General features: G+C 37.0%; 1 protein-coding gene across 1 annotated transcript in view; it reads right to left on the reverse strand.

Annotated features, from left to right (window-relative positions):
- LOC144648091 (uncharacterized) overlaps window positions 1-15,480 on the reverse strand; it is a 25,558-nt gene extending 10,078 nt beyond the window's left edge. Inside the window, exon 1 of the mRNA XM_078507726.1 lies at window positions 15,121-15,480. Within this exon, the coding sequence (XP_078363852.1) occupies window positions 15,121-15,480 (360 nt within the window). The remainder of the gene's footprint in view (window positions 1-15,120) is intronic.
- Between the last annotated feature and the right edge of the window lie 4,838 nt (window positions 15,481-20,318).

Here is a 20,318-nt window from a genome sequence, read left to right on the forward strand (position 1 = left end):
ACCATCATAACAGCTTTTCACAGGAAAAAAAAGGCATTTAAAAATACAAAAAAAATAAAGCCCCACAATAAAAGCAACAGCAACAGGGCGTCAAGTTGTTTCGAAATTATGTGAATTAAATATCCCCCTCAATATCTTTACTCCAGACCGTTTGTTTTGAAACAAGTGTTCTGGCTTTAAATTTCAACTTTCACGCCATCACTGAGTATAGCCGATGAAAATCGCTAGGAACAAACGTGACTGTTAGAAAATGCGTCTGGTAAGACGTTAGTTATTAAGGCGCGCAGCCGTTCATGTTTTTTTTTTTTTTTCATTCTTGCGTTATTTTCTCCATTTAAAATGATAAATTTGTAATGAAAATGTCATGAAAAACCACACCTACAACAAAAAGAAACAGGGTACTGTGTTAAAAGTGGATAGTTGTTGCTTTAAAGATAAAATCGGCTTTGTTACGATCAAATATCATCAGTACGGTAGCTAATTTATACATTTGTTCCTTCATAAAAGGAGAATCGTGCTCTCCAAATAAGATATATATAGTGCTTTAAAGATTCGTTGAAACATGGAATTAATAAAATGGTATGAGGACATAAAAATTTCAAAGAAACAATCCTTTTATCCAAATGTTAATACAGTTTTGATAACGAGACAGCGTCAAAATCAAATGTGGGCCGCTTATTATTACTAGCTTTTCCAAACTTAGTATTTAAAATGGACGAAGAAAAGCCCCAGTACCCTTCTTAAAGAAATTCAATGAAATTTTAAATCCACATAGTTTCGAAATGGCGTTCCGTAGTTTTTTATGGGGTGTGGTTGATATTCGTAAATTGACCTTTTTTCTTTTAGGAGTACTTTAAGGTGATACAGTGATATATATGAAAAGAATGCAGTTTATGTGAGTTGATTCAGAAACATTCTTCCTCTTTTTTTACTGATCTGACAAGAAAACAAACGCAACCTGCTCGATAACCAGCTTTATTTGACTTGTTCAAAACATATATCACAAAAATAATTGCCTGTACACGTATCTGAATAATTAAGAAATCATTTCTTTAGCTCGTGAATCTTGCCTTAAACTGAGAAGAATTACTAGCAGAAGCTTTCTCCGTACATCAAACAGTTTATCTAGAATAAACCGATATATATGATTTTCATTAACGTTAAATGTTGTTTTTACCTATTTACCTTAGATGAGAAACTACTGGTATTTAATTAAAATAAATTGTTTACTGTAGTTTATGACAAAAAACGGGCCATAACAGTATTTCAGCTTCTAAAATCATATGAATCAGTATGTAAGAATCGTTCCTTCACAATTTTATGATTAAATATTACAACTTATTGTGAAAAGTCACCAAAACGTATCTATTCGAATAAGTGCCGCCCCAGAATAAGCGCTGCAGTACCGAGTCTCACACCATAATGGAGTATAGCCGATGAAAATCACTGGAACCAAACGTAACTTTTAAAAAACGCGTCTGGTAAGACGTTAGTATGAGACGTACAGCCATTCATAGGTTTATATTTTTCCATTCTTGCGATATTTTCTCTTTTTTAAAATGATAAATTTGTTATGAAATTGTCATGAAAACCACACCTGAAACAAAAAGAAACAGGTAATTTGTTTTTGTGTTAAAAGTGGGTATTTGTTGCTTTAAAGATAAAATTGGCTTTGTTAGCATCAAATATCTTCAGTACTGTAGCTAATTTATACATTTGTTGCTTCATAAAAGGAGCATCGTGCTCTCCAGATACGACAATGGCTTAAAGATTCCTTGAAATGTGGGATTAATGAAATCGTATGAGAACATAAAAACATCAAAGAAACAATCCTTTTAATTCAAATGTTCATACAGTTTGGGTAACGAGACAATATCAAAATTAGTTGTTGTCAGGTTCAAATTGCTAATTATTCCAAACTTTGTATTTAAAACGAACGAAGAAAAACTCCAGTACCCTTCTCAAGAAATTGAATGTCATTCTAAATTTAGACAGTTTCAAAATGGCGTCCTGCAAATTTTTTTTATGGGTTATGCTGTTGATATTCGTAATTGGGCTTTAATTTTTCTTTTAGGAGTAGTCAAGTGTGATACAGTGATATATTTAAAAAATACAGTTCATGTGAATTGATTCAGAAACATTTTTCCTCAATTTTACTGATCTGACAAGAAAACAATTTTTTCTACACACACCCTGCTCTATACCAGATTTATTTGACTTGTTCAAAACATATATCACAAAATATGTAACTCTACACATATCTAAATCACTAAGAAATCATTTCTTTAGCTCGTGAATCTTGCCCCCAACTGAGAAGAATTACTAGCAGAAGCTTTCTCTCTACAACAAACAGTGCATCTAGTATAAACCGATATATGATTTTCACTAACGTTAAATGTTGTTTTTACCTATTTACCTTAGAAGAAAAACTATTGGTATTTAATTTAAATACATTGTTTACAGGAATTAATAACAAAAACGGGCCATAACAGTATTTCAGCTTCTAAAACTATGATATAGATCAGTTTTGTAAGAATCGTTCCTTCGCAATTTCATGATTAAATATTGCAACTTATAGTCAAAAGTCACCATACCGTGTCTATTCGAATAAGCGCCACCCCCGAATAAGCGCCGCAGTCGCGATGCGGCGCTTATTCGAGGAATTCCGTTAAACTGAAAACAGCACTACAAGGCAACTCTTAAACAAACTTGGACATTTCCTTCCATCAAAAACGATGTTTTTCAGTTCAAAGTGATTGTTTTACCGCTCGCTCATTAGTTTTCTATCCAACATTCTTACAATACGTAGTTATGTAAATGTTGTGAAGGCCGCGAACTTTGCCAGGACAGCTAGCTCCACTTCTTTCTTCAGCAAGAGACGAATACTGACAATCAAAAGGCGCTATTTTCAATTACTGTAAAAATGATGAGCCTCTTTGTGGCGTCCAAATTTTAAATAAGCGCCGCCATAAAATAACCGCCGCCCTCGAATAAGCGCCGAACTTGAGGCGCGAAAAAATTAATAAGCCTTATTCGAGTAAATATGGTCGTTTATTATATGACTAGCTCCGTGAGCGGTCAAGATGAAACGAATCCCGTGCTCTGATTGGCTACCCGAGCGGTCAAGATGGAGCCATCTTGACCGCTCGGGATCGCCCGCTGTGTTCCCGCAAGCGAAAAAACTTTTCAGTTCCGTCGACGCTACTACAAAAAGCTTTTCCGTCGTAAACTTGAGCTATGAAACCATTTACCGAAACAATACAAATATTTTCTGCCTGTTTCTAGCGAAAGAGAGTCCAATTACAAAGAAATAGGTCTTGAATCGAACGAGAACAAACTAATTAAACAGCAAATGTTAACGAGTTTCGTGAATTTTATTTGCCACAACAACCAGCTATTAGCTTAAATACAAAAATTAAAAAGCAAAGCGACTTGAAGACATGATATCGGTTTTGTTCGGCGGAAAAGGGAGAGAAGTCAGTGACATACCTGAAGAATAAACAATTCGGCAAACTTGTCGTTTGTGTAAATCTTGATTGAAATCTTGATGGAGAAAGCGGTCGGCACGGCGAACCATTCAGGCACTGTAAGCTTTTAAAACATCTTCTCACCGAAGCCTCTAACGCTCACGTCGAATAAGGTCGTGTCGAACATTTAAATCAATGATGTAGGAAAGTTCAAGCTCTTCCCGTGAATTTATAAGTCCCAAACGCTTTCAACAATCACAATTTCAATATTCAGCTCGTGTCACCGTGTCGGCAGGTTTGCACCACTAAAGCGCCAGAAGCGAGCAAATACTCTGCAAAACGTCCAATAATCAAAAGCTGGCGGCCAGATAGAATGGACATTCTTGTTTTAAGGCTTTAAACTCAACGTCGATTTGCAATTTTAGTATCCTTTTGAGGGTTAAAAAGAGGTGAATTTCGCTGTTGTCGCGTCGTTTTACTTCGTCTCGATTCATTCAAGAATTTGACAGTCAGTCATTAAACTTTTAAACCAATGAAATGATTTTAGCGTGCGCCATTGAATGTGCATGCAACTGGCTTCCTTTTCAGTACTCGAAAAAAGTCATATAATAAATCCTTTATTGACCAAGCTTGTTCGGTCAAGATGGCAGGATATTGGCCTCGTTCTTTTTTTGCGTGTTTATGGACCTCGACTTCGTCTCGGTCCATAAACACGCAAAAAAAGAACTTGGCCAATATCCTGCCATCTTGACCTCACGCTTGGCCAATAACCCATATGTCTAGGAAAGAATCGAACACATATATTGAGTAAAAAATTATAAATCGTTCCTTTACAATTTTATGATTCAATTTTGCAACTTATAGTAAAAAATTCACCACAGTGCTGAGGAAAGAATCGAACACAAGTATTGAGTTAATAATTATCATAAATTACCTTTCACTGTCATACGCTAACGATATTTGCCTTTATATCAAATCTCACTCCATATTGGAGTATAGCCGATGAAAGTCGCTAGAAATAAACATAACGTTTTAAAAACGCGCCTGGCAAGACGTTAATAAGACACGCAACCGTTGATAATTTTTTATCATTCTTGTGTTAATTTCTCCATTTAAAATGATAAATTTGTTATGAAATTATCATGAAAAACCACAACCTGAAACAAAAACAAAAGAAAAAATTTTTCTTGTGTTAAAAGTGGGAAGTTGTTGCTTTAAAAATAAAATTGGCTTTGTTACGATCGAATATCGTAGCTTATGTGTACATTTGTTGTTCCCATAAAAAAGCATCGTGCTCTCCAGAAAGGATAATAATTAAAAGATTAGTTGAAATGTGGGATTAATGAATTCGTTTAAGATCATACAATATCAAAACCAATGTTCATAAAGAAACAGCATCAAAATCAGTTATCGTCCGCTTCGAAAAACAAACAAAGAAAAGCCCCAGTATCCTTCCTAAAGAAATTCAATGTAATTTTAAATCCACATAGTTTCGAAATGGCGTCCTGCAAATTTTTCACGGGTGTGTGTGGTTGATATTCGTAAAATGACCTTTTTTAGGAGTAGGTTATGGGTGATGCAGTGATATATTTAAAAAAAATACAGTTCATGTGAATTGTGAATTGTTTCAGAAACATTCTTCCTCTCAGATCTGACAGGAAAACAAACTTTTCTACACACAACCTGCTCTATAACCAGCTTTATTTGACTTGTTCAAAAACATATATCACAAAATATGTGACTGTAAAATCGTTTCCTTACTCGTAAATCTTATCTTTGATGCTTTAAACTCAAAACTGTGAAGAATTACTAGAAGAAGCTATCTCCGGACAACAAACAGTACCGTATTTACTCGAATAAGTGCCGCGTCGCTTATTAAATTTCTTGCGCCTCAACTGCGGCGCTTATTCGAGGGCGGCGCTTATTCAAACTTTGGACGCCGCAAAGAATCTTATCTTTTACAGTAATTGAAAAGAGCGTCTTTTGATTTTCAGTATTCGGCTCTTGCTGAGACAGAAGTGGCGCTAGCTGTCCTGGCAAAGTTTGCGACGTTCCCAACGGGGATTATTGGAATGTTGAATAGAAAAACTAATGGGCGAGCGGTAAAACAATCACTTTGAACTGTAAAACATCGCTCTTGATAAAAAGAAGTGTTAAAGTTTGTATTAAAGTTGCTTTGTAGGTGCTGTTTTTAGTTAAACGAAATTCTTCGAATAAGCGCCGCATCGGGACTGCGGCGCTTATTAACTTTTTTGTCCCAAATGCGGCGCTTATTCGAGGGCGGCAGTTATTCAGGGGCGGCAGTTATTCGAATAAATACGGTATTCTTGCATCTGGTTTATATGGAATATCCCACGAGTCACTTGTATTTTCTCATTATACACACGAGCCCTTAGGCGAGTGTGTATAACAAGAAATACTAGTAACCAGTGTGATACTCCATAGTATACCACGAGAAATTAAAGTGTTGTGTCACTATTTTATACCATGCTATAGAAACTACGCTTACTAAATTTCGTCGAGAATAAGATCGCAGCGCGCGATGGGAGGCTGAGTTGAATATCGCCGAATATACGACGGCTTACCTGAATTCTGATTGACTGTAGTTTCTATGGCATGGTATAAAAAAGTATATGATTTGCATTTGCGTAGCAACTTTTCTTTATCGCAACGTTTTGCCATTTTAAGCAATACTTTTACAAAAAAAGCGCTGACGGTTTACATTTTTAGTTTCAAACGTATTTTCCGGTATCTAAGAGAAATTGAAATGCAATCGTTCCCGGGGGAGCATGCCCCCGGACCCCCCTTGTTGGCTCACGCTACCACACATATATCACTGCATCACCCTCAACTACGGCCTAAAAAAAGGCCATTTTACGAATGTCAACCACACACACACCCATGAAAAATTTGCAAGACGCCATTTCGAAACTATGTGGATTTAAAATTACATTGAATTTCTTTAGGAAGGGTACTGGGGCTTTTTTTTGTTCGTTTTGAATACAAGGTTTGCAATAATAAGCAAATCGAAGCGGACTATAACTGATTTTGATGCTGTTTCTTTAATCAAACTCTATGAACATTGGTTTCTTTGATATTTTTATGATCTTATACGAATTCATTAATCCCACGTTTCAACGGATCTTTTAATCATCATCCTTTCTGGCGAGCACGATGCTTCTTTTATGGGGACATCAAATATATACATTAGCTACGATGTTTGATCGTAACAAAGCCAATTTTATCTTTAAAGCAACAACTACCCACTTTTAACACAAAACAAAGTACCTGTTTCTTTTTGTTTCAGGTGTGGTTTTCATGACAATTTCATTACAAAGTTATCATTTTTAAAAGAGAAAATATCGCAAGAATGGGAAAATAAACCTATGAATGGCTGCACGTCTCACGTATATTAACGTCTTACAGACGCGTTTTTTAAAAGTTACGTTTGGTTCCAGTGATATTCATCGGCTATACTCCATTATGGTGTGAGATTTGATGTAAAGCAAATATCGTTAGTGTATGAAAGTGAAAGGTGATTTATAATTTTTTACTCAATATGTGTGTTCGATTCTTTCCTCGACACTACCATATTTACTCGAATAAGGCTTATAAAATTTTTCGCGCCTCAAGTGCGGCGCTTATTCCAGGGCGGCGCTTATTTAACATTTGGACGCCACAAAGAATCTTATCTCACAGGGGACCCAGACAAACTGTTTGTGTATGGACTGTGCACATTTACATTTTTATAGAGAATGCATGTATTTACCAAATGGTTTGTAGAATTGCGTATAATGCTGCAAAACATTAACAAATTTGTGCTGAATAAATGTTAAGTTTCTTACCTTTTGTGAAGTGTCCTTCTTTTGGCTCGAAATGGCGAATTTGTGTCGATTGAAGGGTATTTTGCTTTTGCTGTTTACTATACATCTAATTATATGGAAAGGGTGGAAACTCCAACAGCTCCAAAGTAGAACACTTCCAGCGGCGAGCAAATTTTCGACCTGATAATCCCACGGTCGGTATAAAACGCAGACCATGCAGACTGCAGACCGTGCAGACCGTGCAGACTGAGTAATTTTTTCTTCTTCTTTTTTTACATTGTGTTTCACAAAACTTTTCACGAACGGTTTCCGAAGTTCGTTTGAAATTCGCGAAGTTCGCTACGAACTTTAGGGGGAATTTCATTATGTAGTTGTCAATCAAATTACGAACTTCGAAACGAAATTGTGAATTTCACGTGCAGAGAAGTTGAAAGGTTGAGGAGTTCGCAAGTTGAGAAGAAGTTCGTCCAGTTTGTTTAATTTGATGCAATGAATCCGTTCCCAGTACAGCAAAAAGCAATCCCAAGTCCAGTAAGGCAGGACATCAACGGACTAAAACTGAAGCAAGGCTGCCCTGAAAATGGTTTGTGAATGTTACAACTGAGTTTTCCCAATGTCACCCGACACCCGACTAAAAAATAGATTACAAGTTCTGCTGTGTGCAGTTTCGAAGGAAAAAATTTCAACAGATGAACCGGTTTACATATAAAAATACTGTTTGTGTGTGCCGTAAAAATCTTCTAAAGTGAAAAAAACGTTTTCCTTCTTGAATACACATCAGTTTGGAAAATCTGCGGAAAACCAGAACTTTTCAATTCCGTGTTGTTATACTTCTGTGTTTACACAACACGCAAGTCACGCCATCTGTCTGTTCGTGATAAACTCTGTTCCTCTGAAATAATTTATATTTGCAAAAAAATAAATAAGCTTTGGTTAAAAAATTTTTTTACTAATAAACAACACTTGCTTTGGAACAATTGAAATGTGTATTTATTTACGAATTACTTATATTTTATTATTAAGGACAATGTAAAAAATTTTGGGGGATTTCTCAAGAAAACCCTGTATTCCCAAAGCATAACTACCAACCGAAGCATTTGTTTACGTTATAAAATTGAACTAGAAACCTGAACTTAACAAATAAACTGCTATATCCGACCAGTTCGTTTTACCTATAACTTAAAATGTTCCAATGTTTACAGTGTAACGCGCTCTCTGACAGTAGAAGAAAACTCAACAAGCTGGAAGCTAAATAAAATAATCCTTGACCTTAAGGCCAACTTTAGATGATTTCCTGCCTTCCTGGACTTGAAATTGCCTTTCGTTGTACCGTGAACGGATTCATTTCACCAAATTAAACAAACTGGACGAACTTCTTCTCAACTTGCGAACTCCTCAACCTTTCAACTTCGCTGCACGTGAAACTGATTCACAATTTCGTTTCGAAGTTCGTAATTTGATTGACAACTACATAATGAAATTCCCCCTAAAGTTCGTAGCGAACTTCGCGAATTTCAAACGAACTTCGGAAACCGTTCGTGAAAAGTTTTGTGAAACACAATGTAAAAAAAGAAGAAGAAAAAATTACTCAGTCTGCACGGTCTGCACCGTCTGCACGGTCTGCACGGTCTGCAGTCTGCAGTCTGCATGGTCTGCGTTTTATACCGACCGATAATCCCATCGCACAGCTTTCAAACTAGGCACCAGAAAAGAGGAAGGCTTGACGAATCTTCTCGTATAATTTGATCGAAAATTTATCCAAACGGTCCGGAACAAGCCCTCAAACGAAAACGGGTATCCAAAATTTTTAAGCCGTCCGAATGCGTAGCACCAATTTGTGGTGCCGAAGGAAAACTTTTAAGCCGTCTGGTGCGTAGTTGAAAGCAGTGCGATGAGATTATCAGGTCGAAAATCGGCTCGGCGCTGGAAGTGTTCTACTTTGGAGCTGTTGGAGTTTCCACCCTTTCCATATAATTAGATGTATAGTAAACAGCAAAATAAAGCAAAATACCCTTCAATCGACACAAATTCGCCATTTGGAATAAACGGCCTGGTTGCCGGTGTTTATTCAAATTGCATGTGACTTTTATTTGAACCCGACTAAAATATCCAGCAGCCGGGATGTATTTTAAAAAACTAGATACCCAGCAGTCTAAAATTCTCATAGAATTTCCACGAAAATATCTCATTTAACTCTCCTTAGGTTTTAAATATTAATGTTTTGGTTTTGTATTGGACAATCGAATTCTCACAGCCTCGGCGTACTTTAAGAAGAATCTCTGACTGCGGTGTATCAAGTATTTTTTTTAGAACGGCTGTCCGTGAGTCACATCACAAATTTTCGCTGACAATTTGTGAAAAAACCTTTAAAAATCGATGTCCGTCTTTTCTGTCTAGTCTTTGGCAAAATTACTGATTTTGGAAAAACTGAAAATAGTATGGAAAGCGTTTACTGATATGTATGTCGTTTCCGAAGTTCGTTTGAAATTCGCGAAGTTCGCTACGAACTTTAGGGGGAATTTCATTATGTAGTTGTCAATCAAATTACGAACTTCGAAACGAAATTGTGAATCAGTTTCACGTGCAGCGAAGTTGAAAGGTTGAGGAGTTCGCAAGTTGAGAAGAAGTTCGTCCAGTTTGTTTAATTTGGTGAAATGAATCCGTTCACGGTACAACGAAAGGCAATTTCAAGTCCAGGAAGGCAGGAAATCATCTAAAGTTGGCCTTAAGGTCAAGGATTATTTTATTTAGCTTCCAGCTTGTTGAGTTTTCTTCTACTGTCAGAGAGCGCGTTACACTGTAATACTAATGTATGTACGAAATGGTCTCGGAAATTTCCAAATCCATGCATACGTCATTTAAAATGGACTCGGAAATTTCTGAAGCCACTTTTTTGTGTCAGCATTGGCAGTTTGCAAGCAATTTGAAATGGCTTCGGAAATTTCGAAAACCACGGGATTCATGTTTCGTAAAATCTTAAATCGTAGCAAATAAAAATGGTTTCTGAATTTTCCGAAGCCACTTTCATAAATAGGAAATGGACTCGGAAATTTCGGAGACCAAAATGCAGTCGTTGAAGGAAAAACTTTTGATGTGTCTAAAAATTGATTAATTAAGGTTATTTTAGCCGAAAGCAGTTTTTATCAGGCTAAAATGACACTGTTTTATGAAATTTCAGACGGATTTGCTAATTTCCTCCGAAAACACTAACAATTAGCAAATACTAGCTGAATTACTTTAACTTTGGAATATCCCCTTTGATTTTGGAACGTGTTCATTGTGAATTTATTTTCTATACTGATCAGTAAAAATCCTTAGTACGACGTGGTGTTTGTTGTCAAGTTCGTAAGTACGTTAATACTGCAAGGTGTATAACCTTAGAGAATTATTATCAAGTGTGTTTTGTTTTATTAGCGGTTTATACTCTAAGGGCTTGGTTCTTCTCTAATTGCTTGGCACAGATTAGTACACGTACAAACGAAAAACCAAGAAAAAAGGATAAAGAAACGGTCAACAAATGTATACAAACATTGAATTGAATGAAAAATGCCGAAAATAGCATTTTTAAGCGTCTAAATTTTTTTTTTGGGGGGGGGGACGGGGGTGAAGGGGGGGGGGGGGGTCATGCCCTAAGACGCTCCCAAAGCGGTTCGCGCCTTTGGCGCCTGAAAAGTGCCCTGCCGCCTACTTTCCAAAACTTATTGAAAGCCCTGATTTGTGAAAGCTTTAGTGCTTATATATATTTTTCCACATTATCCTTTTCTGTTTTGACGTGAAATAAATTTCCTTTTTATGCCATTCAACTGGTTGAGCTTATTTTGTTCAAAATTTGGAACGCAATATAAATTTTCAAACCTAAGCTTGCCTAGGCGTGTGTGTTAACTAGAGCTCACGCAAACCCTTACCACCCCTTTCCCTCCCCCAAAACACTGGTGAAGGGGGGGGGGTAATTGGAGTAGAAAGCTCGATGGGATAGGGTGGAGTAAAAGATTGCAGGAGAGGGGTGTGGAAGGGGAGAGGATGGGAGTTGAAAGGGAGGGACAGGTGGGGTGAAAGGCTAAGGAGAGGGAAGGGAGGGGGAATTAAAATCTATGCTTGGTTATATCACGCAACATTTGACATCTGTTGTTTTCTTACAAGAAAAAAACTTAAGGTGGGGTTTTACCTGAATTTGAATGAAATTTTAACAGATTTAGAGAAGGGATTAAAGAAAAAAATGGAAACATCACTGAACAGTTGACCCCCACACAAGAGCACTCCAGGTTGTCAGGGGACTGTTTGGTGTCCGTCCACCAATTTTTAACTTCAAATTGTAATTTTAAAATCACATTAGCATTAAATCTGCAATATTTCTTATTTGTCTAAATTTTATTAATCCTTTGAGAAAAAACTATCGCCTCCCAGACATCCCCAAACATCGCCCAAAAATTAACAAAATACTGCAAAACTTAACAAATGGTAAACGTCATAGCGTACACTATTGAGTTACGGATGTACGCGGGAGGTTGCTAAGCACGAAAGAAGCGTACAGCGCGACTCTAGCTTCTTGAGTGCTTAGCAAACCTCCCAAGTACATCCATAACTCAATAGCGTACGCTATGACGTTTACCATTTGTTTTATAGCACAACTTTGGGCGATTTATTGCAGTTTTTTTTAAAGGTAAAGTGCGCGCGCTTATTTAAATAATTGCGTGTAGTGCTCGCGTAAACGCTGACGAAAACCTACAAGAAAAACAAGCAAACGTTTTGAATTTTTGATTTCAGACGTGCCTTATGCCTAAAAGTATTTTCAGCATTATGGAGAGATGGCTTTTCTTATGTTTAGCTTTACCAATTGACAGGAAAATCGATAAAATACGTATAAACTCGTGAAGTAGCAGCACTTTCTTGTGCCATGTTGCATCAGATTAGCGCGCGCGCTGAGGTTGAAGGCTTACGTCAGCGTGCACCCATGGGCAAATAGTAAACGGTAAATTAACCAATCAGAGCGCGCGCTTTACCTTAGTTGTGCTATAAAAAGATATATGGGATAAGAAAAGCTTTCATGGATTCCTTGAAATGCGGCTGAAACGGTTTTTAGTGTTGTCCTGCCCTTATACTTTGGGTCAGTACTTATTCTTCATCAGTTGCTATTACAGTAATGGTATGAAACAAATACCTAATCATTGGTCAACAGGTTGTGATTGATTTTCCTGACAATAGTAGTTACCTGATAAAGAGTTGTAGTACTGTTACCACAGGGAGACCACAACAGTAAAAAAAAAAAAAAATAAATAAATAAATAAAAGAATATTATTTACGTGGTTTCGTTCGTTTTCTGTGTTGTTTTTCTTTACGCGTAGTCGATAGACACGACAGCACTGTTGTCGTATGCTGAGCTGTCTTGTGCGCGAGCGGATTTCAGATATGCAAATTTCCTAATAATTGACAAGGGTGGCAACTCTTTCACCAAACGATTTGAACACGCTTTACGAAATCGCTTTGAACTCTTTCCTTTCTCGCCTTTTTGCGACAAAAATCGACACAAAAGAATGCTGGATAAATTTTAAATACGCTCACCTGTCTGTTTCCTGAAAAGAAGCGTTTTCCAGAGAGAATTTTTGCGCGAACCATTCGAGGCTAATAACTTAAGAACTACACGGTCAACGCTTTTATTTTTTATATATTTATTTTACTAATGGACAAAACAAACGATTAAATAGATTGTTTGTTCGATCGTGTACAATTTTGAACCGAGCGGGAAAAGTAAGTGTTCGCGCAAAAAATCTCTGCGAGGGAGGGAGCGTAGTTGATTCGCACTTGATGGCGCGTAAATCGCTGACGAATGTGCCAAGGTAACTGGCCGCAGCTATTACGAAAAAAAAAACACCGAGGAAAACATCTAAAAGGGAGCTCAAATTCTCTCTGGAAAACTCTTCTTTTCAGGAAACAGACAGGTGAGCGTATTCAAAATTTATCCAGCATTCTTTTGTGTCGATTTTTGTCGCAAAAAGGCGAGAAAGGAAAGAGTTCAAAGCGATTTCGTAAAGCGTGTTCAAATCGTTTGGTGAAAGAGTTGCCACCCTTGTCAATAATTATTAAGAAAAGAGAAAATTTGCATATCTGAAATCCGCTCGCGCACAAGACAGCTCAGCATACGACAACAGTGCTGTCGTGTCTATCGACTACGCATAAAGAAAAACAACGCAGAAAACGAACGAAACCACGTGAATAATATTCTTTTATTTATTTGATTTTTTTACTGTTGTGGTCTCCCTGTGCTGTTACATCAAAGTCTAAGGGGTGGAAAATAGCGAAATGCGTCAGCCACCTGAAGCGTTGGAAAAATGGCCTTTAGGTAAAACCCCGCCTTTATTAAGTATTGCGAGTAGGCTGCACTTTGCTAAGTGTTATAAATTTATATTTCCTATTCGTCTAGTTCAATCGTTTATTTCTATTGTGCAAAATATATTTATAAATTGAGAACATTATGTCATTAAGGTGGCTCCATAGGGTTTTGAGATATTACGGCGCGCGCACAAGTGATACCCATCAAGAGATCATTTTCGCGTTATTTTTGAAACTAGTTAAATAAAAGCTGCCGAAATATTAAAAACAAGGACTAAAATATGTTGTGCATTATTCTTTTTTAAAATAACAGCCTTTGTTTTTGAGCTACATCTACTCAAAAAGTCCTATTTTTTGGTGTTTTTATGGCTTTGATCTTAAATTTCTTTAATTTTCTTCGGTGAAAATTTTTGAAATTCTCCCAACGGATTGAATCTGATGAGAAATAACTTTTAAAAACAAAAAAAGTAGGGGTTGTCCAGGTCGTTTTTGCGTTTTTGGTAATTTTGTGTTTTTTTGACTAAGCAAAAAAACTGGTTTACAATTTTTTTTTAAAAAAAACGGCAAAAAGGGCAGTTAAAAAGGTATCACATCTATGCCAAATTTTAAGGAATTTCACCGAAGGAAACTCTAGTAAATACAAGGGGAAAATTTCTATTTTCGCCCGAATAACAATTACGTCATCAGAATAGAAATTGTCCAAGATCGCTATTTGAGCATGCGCGAACTTTTGAACCATACGAGTTGATGTGTAAAGACGAGCGTTCCCCGTTGTTGTGGGTTTTTGTGCGAATATATGTTAACCCCAAGGTTAATTAGAGACATACCTTAATCCCTTATGTAGCAGAATCTCTGAAATTCTGCTCAAAGTATCTCACAATCGCGGAGACTATTCTTTATTTTCTCTTTTGCTTTCGATCGTACGAACTTCACAAAAGCAGCCAGAAGCACCGCGGACGTTGTAAACAGCTTTTTAGGGTATTGTAAACTCTTTTATCTGCTTAACACAGGAAAGCACGGGTGTTGTTTTATTGGCAGCAAGCAAGTCTCGCGTTTTCTCACCGAAAATTTCACGCTCGCGTGAAGCCGCCATGTTTGTTTTGATTTGCCGGCATTTCAAGCTCGCCCTTTCGTACCCATTCTTCGCGCGGTCAAGAAACCCTATGGAGCCACCTTAAGTAATAATGCAATCTTGAAAACATTCCAGTTATTATGTTCTACACACTAATACAGCTCATGCAGACTGTGTGACTTACGCAAACCTCCGAATGAGTAGTGTTACTTAAGTGACCGCTTTTCCAGTGATTTTTACTGTACTTTCCCCTTCCTTTCAAGTCAAAGCAGATAATTAATCATTAACCGCCCGATTTTAAGCTTGACAAGCTTCTTGTTTCTTCTTAAAACTGCGTGTGAGTATTAATGTAATTAAGACAATTTCATGTGAAACCAAAGCAGGTTTTTTATTGAATTTTTGGCGACATAAACTTAATGTGGAATTGTACCAGTTGTTTTTTCTTATCGTCTAGCAAGGTTTCCCGAGTAACCTCTGTGTACCTCGTGTAGAGATCCAGCCCAGGATGGGGGCTATCATCAATGATTTCTTTTTGCACACTGGCAACGAGCTCGTCTCCATACTCGTTGATAATTTTTTCGACATTACACAGCTCCCAAAAGTAGCTATAATCGAAATCTGATGAAGCTAGGGGGTTATCCGGGAGGGGCCTGGGGGCTCGTTTGACGGTTAGAGTTATGGATGAACCATCAATACCTAATGGCTCGATTAGATCTTTTTCGCTAATGAGCACGTAATTAGTTCCGCCCTTCATGTCAACAAAGTTTATTTTTCCAGGGGGTTGCCCCATTGTATCGACGTCCCATTTTAAGAATAGTAAATTACTTTCGTCTCCATCTGTAAAACTTATGTAGTACCCTGGTCTCTCAAAAACTTTAATTTCCCCAGTAATCAGGACGGGACTGATATATCCAGGAATATCCGGTCTAGGATTTGCATTATTGATAAAGAGGTTGCCTGTAGCTTCCGTCTCTAACAACAATTGAAAAATAGGAACCGGTGCCTCCCCCGTTGTATCGAAAACTACCAATTTTTTCTTAAAAATGACAACGTCATTCACCTCAATGTTTGAAGCTGAAGTCGTTTTTAAGTTAACTTTTGGGGTTCGGTTGCTTTTGTCAATAATCTGAAACCAAGGAACATGCCTGCTATTATGATAAAAAGATCCAGGTAGAGCACAAACCGATACATGTTCTTTAGCAAGGCTTGCTAAATCATCGCAGTTGACTTCGTAACTATTTTTTTCCGCTTTGTTGAACAACTTTAAACGAGTTAAAATTTGGTACGTTATAAGCGTTGGGATAATTTGGATCAAGAATCACGTGATCATCAAATGGTGAACCGTTCAATAGTTCAACATTTTTCACGGTGCCAAGCAAATGAGTGTTTCTGTTTGTTCCATGGAAATATTTTAAAATACCAGGTTTGGAATCGAAAAATATGCCTTTAATGTCATTTCGATCTTTTGCCATTCCTTGAAATGTCGAAATCATCAAATGTGTAGTAAATAATAAAGATGGTAAATTTCAAGCTCGGTGATAAATAGTGAAGAAATTATTCAACATGACACGAGCGTGGGACAAAGAAAAAATCTGAGTCCCCGACGGGAATCGAACCCATGGCCTCCCAGATACCGGTTGGGCGCTCTAACCAACTGAGCTACGAGAGACTCGTTGTGAGCTTAGGCCATTTACTAGGTTGATATGTGACACGCGTCCTGCATACTGCTAGGATCAACAATGTCGAAATCGTCAAATGTGTAGTAAATAATAAAGATGGTAAATTTCAAGCTCGGTGATAAATAGTGAAAAAATTATTCAACATGACACGAGCGTGGGACAAAGAAAAAATCCGAGTCCCCGACGGGAATCGAACCCATGACCTCCCAGATACCGGTTGGGCGCTCTAACCAACTGAGCTACGAGAGAATCGTTGTGAGCTTAGGCCATTTACTAGGTTGATATGTGACACGCGTCCTGCATACCGTTAGGATCAGCAATGTCGAAATCATCAAATGTGTAGTAAATAATAAAGATTGTAAATTTCAAGCTCGGTGATAAATAGTGAAGAAATTATTCAACATGACACGAGCGTGGGACAAAGAAAAAATCTGAGCTCCCGACGGGAATCGAACCCATGGCCTCCCAGATACCGGTTGGGCGCTCTAACCAACTGAGCTACGAGAGACTCGTGGTGAGCTGGGCCATTTACTAGGTTGATATGTGACACGCGTCCTGCATACTTCTGGGATCAGCAATGTTGAAATCATCAATTGTGTAGTAATTAATAAAGATGATAAATTTCAAGCTCAGTGATAAATAGTACAGAAATTATTCAACATGACACGAGCGTGGGACAGAGAAAAGATCTGAGTCCCCGACGGGAATCGAACACATGACCTCCCAGTTACCGGTTGGGCGATTCCCGTCGGGGACTCAGATTTTTTCTTTGTCCCACGCTCGTGTCATGTTGAATAATTTCTTCACCATCACCGAGCTGGAAATTTACCATCTTTATTATTTACTATTTTGACTAAATTTATTTTTTTTATCCTCACCTATAAGTGATTTTTCACTTCGTTTTGTTATGTTTTGTATTGTTCTATCTTGGTAAAATATTTATTACAGTATTTCAAGCGAGTTACACAAAGGTGTCAAGATTTTAACAATGGGAATTCACAGGTACCAAGATATGGTCTACTGAATTCAGTAAATATAGAAAATTGCTCAAGAAAGGTTTGTACGTACCTTGAAAAGTTCTTGACTTTGAATTAGAAAACCAACATTGAAACCCTCGACAGTCCGTAAAAAGAGAATAAGGTCCTGATGAAGGAAGAGAAGAAGAGAAGGGAAGAGGAGAAGGAGAGATTCTGATTGAAAAGATTCTCAGATGGCAAATAAAAACAGGCTTATTGAAGTATAGCCGTGATGTCAGGTTGAAAGGAGACAGATTGAAAGCTGGTTTAAGCGATGCAAGCGCTTGTTTTGTATAGCTACGTGGCAGCTATGCAAGTGTCTGTAAATTTGGCGATTTGTATTTGAAAACATCTCGTCTGTTTTTCAGACTTTAAATATTCAACTGACATGTGTCACAAAATAACCTGATGAGACAGTCGCTGTCATCTATAAGCACAAGTTTGCCAGACTAAACACTTAGCTTATGACCTGTTTTGAGAGGATTAAAAGGACTCCTTAGTTTACGCATTCTGTCACTGATATATCGCTATCAATTTATGGTGTCAATAATATTGCCAAACTTGTTTATTCGAAGAACGGCGATATAAGCAAACATCACCCATCTTTTAACCGTAGAGTTAGCTTTTGAAGTAGGTGTGGCAATAGGTGTGGAGATACCAACAATGAAAATACACAGGTGGTAAGTTACGGTTTATTGACTTTCATGAATGTAGGAAACTGGTCCACAGAACGGGTTTTATTTTGAGAAAGTTTTATTCTGGCGAAATAATCTTAGAATTTCCGAGAATTGACAGGAAGAACTTTAGCAGATGTGCATTATTTTTCTACCCGGAATGCAGAATGAGCACGTACACAAAAGAAGTATTTCACCTTTTTGAATGGCCGAGGATATCACTACTTTGACAAGTGGTACATTTTGGTAATCATTATGTTAAACAAAAACAAATCAATGCAATCGAAATTTTAAAACATGGGAACGCGTTGATATGGCAGGCCTTTTTTAGAAAACTTTACTCAAAGAATATAGAATGTAATATTTTTCGCAGGGAAAATAACTTAGATTTTGATTTTATTTATTTGGATGTTATTTTATAATTAGCTAACACTTCAATCGTTCTTTGCTTTCTTCTTTCTTGTCAGCACCTAAATCTAGCCAGGACTCCAAAGGTAATAGAACATAATATATAAAAGAATGACAACTTTAAGTGACTGAACGTTACTTAAAACGAAGTGAAAGTACCATTTATAGGAGAGAAGAAAAAATATATTAAGTCAAAAAACTTTGCAAAGTTGTTTCCTTTAGCCGGAAGTATCTCGCTCAACTTTCAACGCATTCTATCACTGAGTATATCGCTATTAATTTATGGTGTCAATAATATTGCCAAACTTATTTATTCGAAGAACGGCGAAATAAGCAAACATCACCCATTTTTTTAACCGTAGAGTTAGCTTTTGAAGTAGGTGTGGCAGTAGGTGTTGAGATACCAACAATAAAAATACACAGGTGTTAAGTTACGGTTTTTTGACTTTCATGAATGCTTTCTTCTTTTTTGTCAGCACCTAAATCTAGTCAGGACTCCAAAGGTAATAGAACATAATATAAAAAGAATGACAACTTTCAGTGACTGAACGTTACTTAAAACGATGTGAAAATACCATTTATAGGAGAGGAGAAAAAATAAATTAAGTAAAAAAACTTAGCAAAGTTTTTTCCTTTTTCTTTTCCTGTTTTCCAGAGTGCATGCAGGTTTTCCAACTGTGTACCGTTCTGGTTTCAGTTTTCTTCATTTGCTGAAGTCAGTGATCTATACCCTGTCACCTGTAGGTTTTTATTGTTAGTTTCAGGACACCTATAGTGAAAAACACTTGAAAATACTTTAATAAATCTTTTACAAGGATTGGTAATTCTACTAAAATAGAACAATACAAATCACAACAAAAGAATGTTAAAGAGCCAATGGGTCGCCAATGGCTCAATACCTAAACAAAGGTCTCCAATAAGGAAAGAGGTTAGGTCACTCTCAATTTTCTGAAACTATAGATATCAAACCTTTTTTCCGTTTTTCGTAATTGTGCCAAGGTGACGAAGAACAGTTTTGTTTGGTTTTGAAAAATCTTCAGATACTATTTAAAAGATTGTTATTCGCCGTCAAAGCCCGACTTTTGACTACTGAATAACACTGACAGTCATTCTCCAAGTTTTGCGTTTTTGGTGATAAGGCAAGTTTCGCTACAAGGAGGACGTGTTTTTCAGCCCTATGTAACTTGGTTCCAAGTAAGTGTTTACGCGAGGATTGTGGTTTAAGTTTGTGTTTTGGTTTGAAATTTTTTCAAACCAAAACCAATTATTTTTGCTATCAATTTATCGTGTTAATAATTTTGCCAAACTTGTTTATTCGAAGGACGGCGAAGTAAACAAACATCACCCAGTTTTTTTTAACAGTAGAGTTAGCTTTTGAAGTGTTTCTCACGATAGGTGTGGAGATGCCAACAATAAGAATACACAGGTGGCAAGTTACGGTTTCTTGACTTTCATGAATGTAGGAAACTGGTGCACAGAAAGGGTTATCAGTAATTTGAGAAAGTTTTGTTCGGGCAAAATAATCTTAAAATTTCCCAGAATATTGACAGGAAGAACTTTAGCAGATGTGTAATATTTTTTCACCCGGAATGCAGAGTGAATACGCACACAAAAGAAGTCTTTGACTTTTTTAATGAGCGGAGGATATCCCTACTTTGACAAGCTGGTACATTTTGGTAATTATCAATAACAAAAAACAAATCGATGCAATCGAAATTTCAAAACAGGGGCGCGTTGATATGGAAGGCCATTTTTCAGGAAACTTTACTCAAGGAATATAGAATGTATTTTTTGCGCAGGGAAAATAACTTAGATCTCGATTTTATTTATTTGGACGTTATTTTGGCTAAC

This window comes from Oculina patagonica, chromosome 4 (assembly GCF_052425735.1).
Source record: "Oculina patagonica isolate OP01 chromosome 4, crgOcupat, whole genome shotgun sequence".
NCBI lineage: Eukaryota > Metazoa > Cnidaria > Anthozoa > Scleractinia > Oculinidae > Oculina > Oculina patagonica.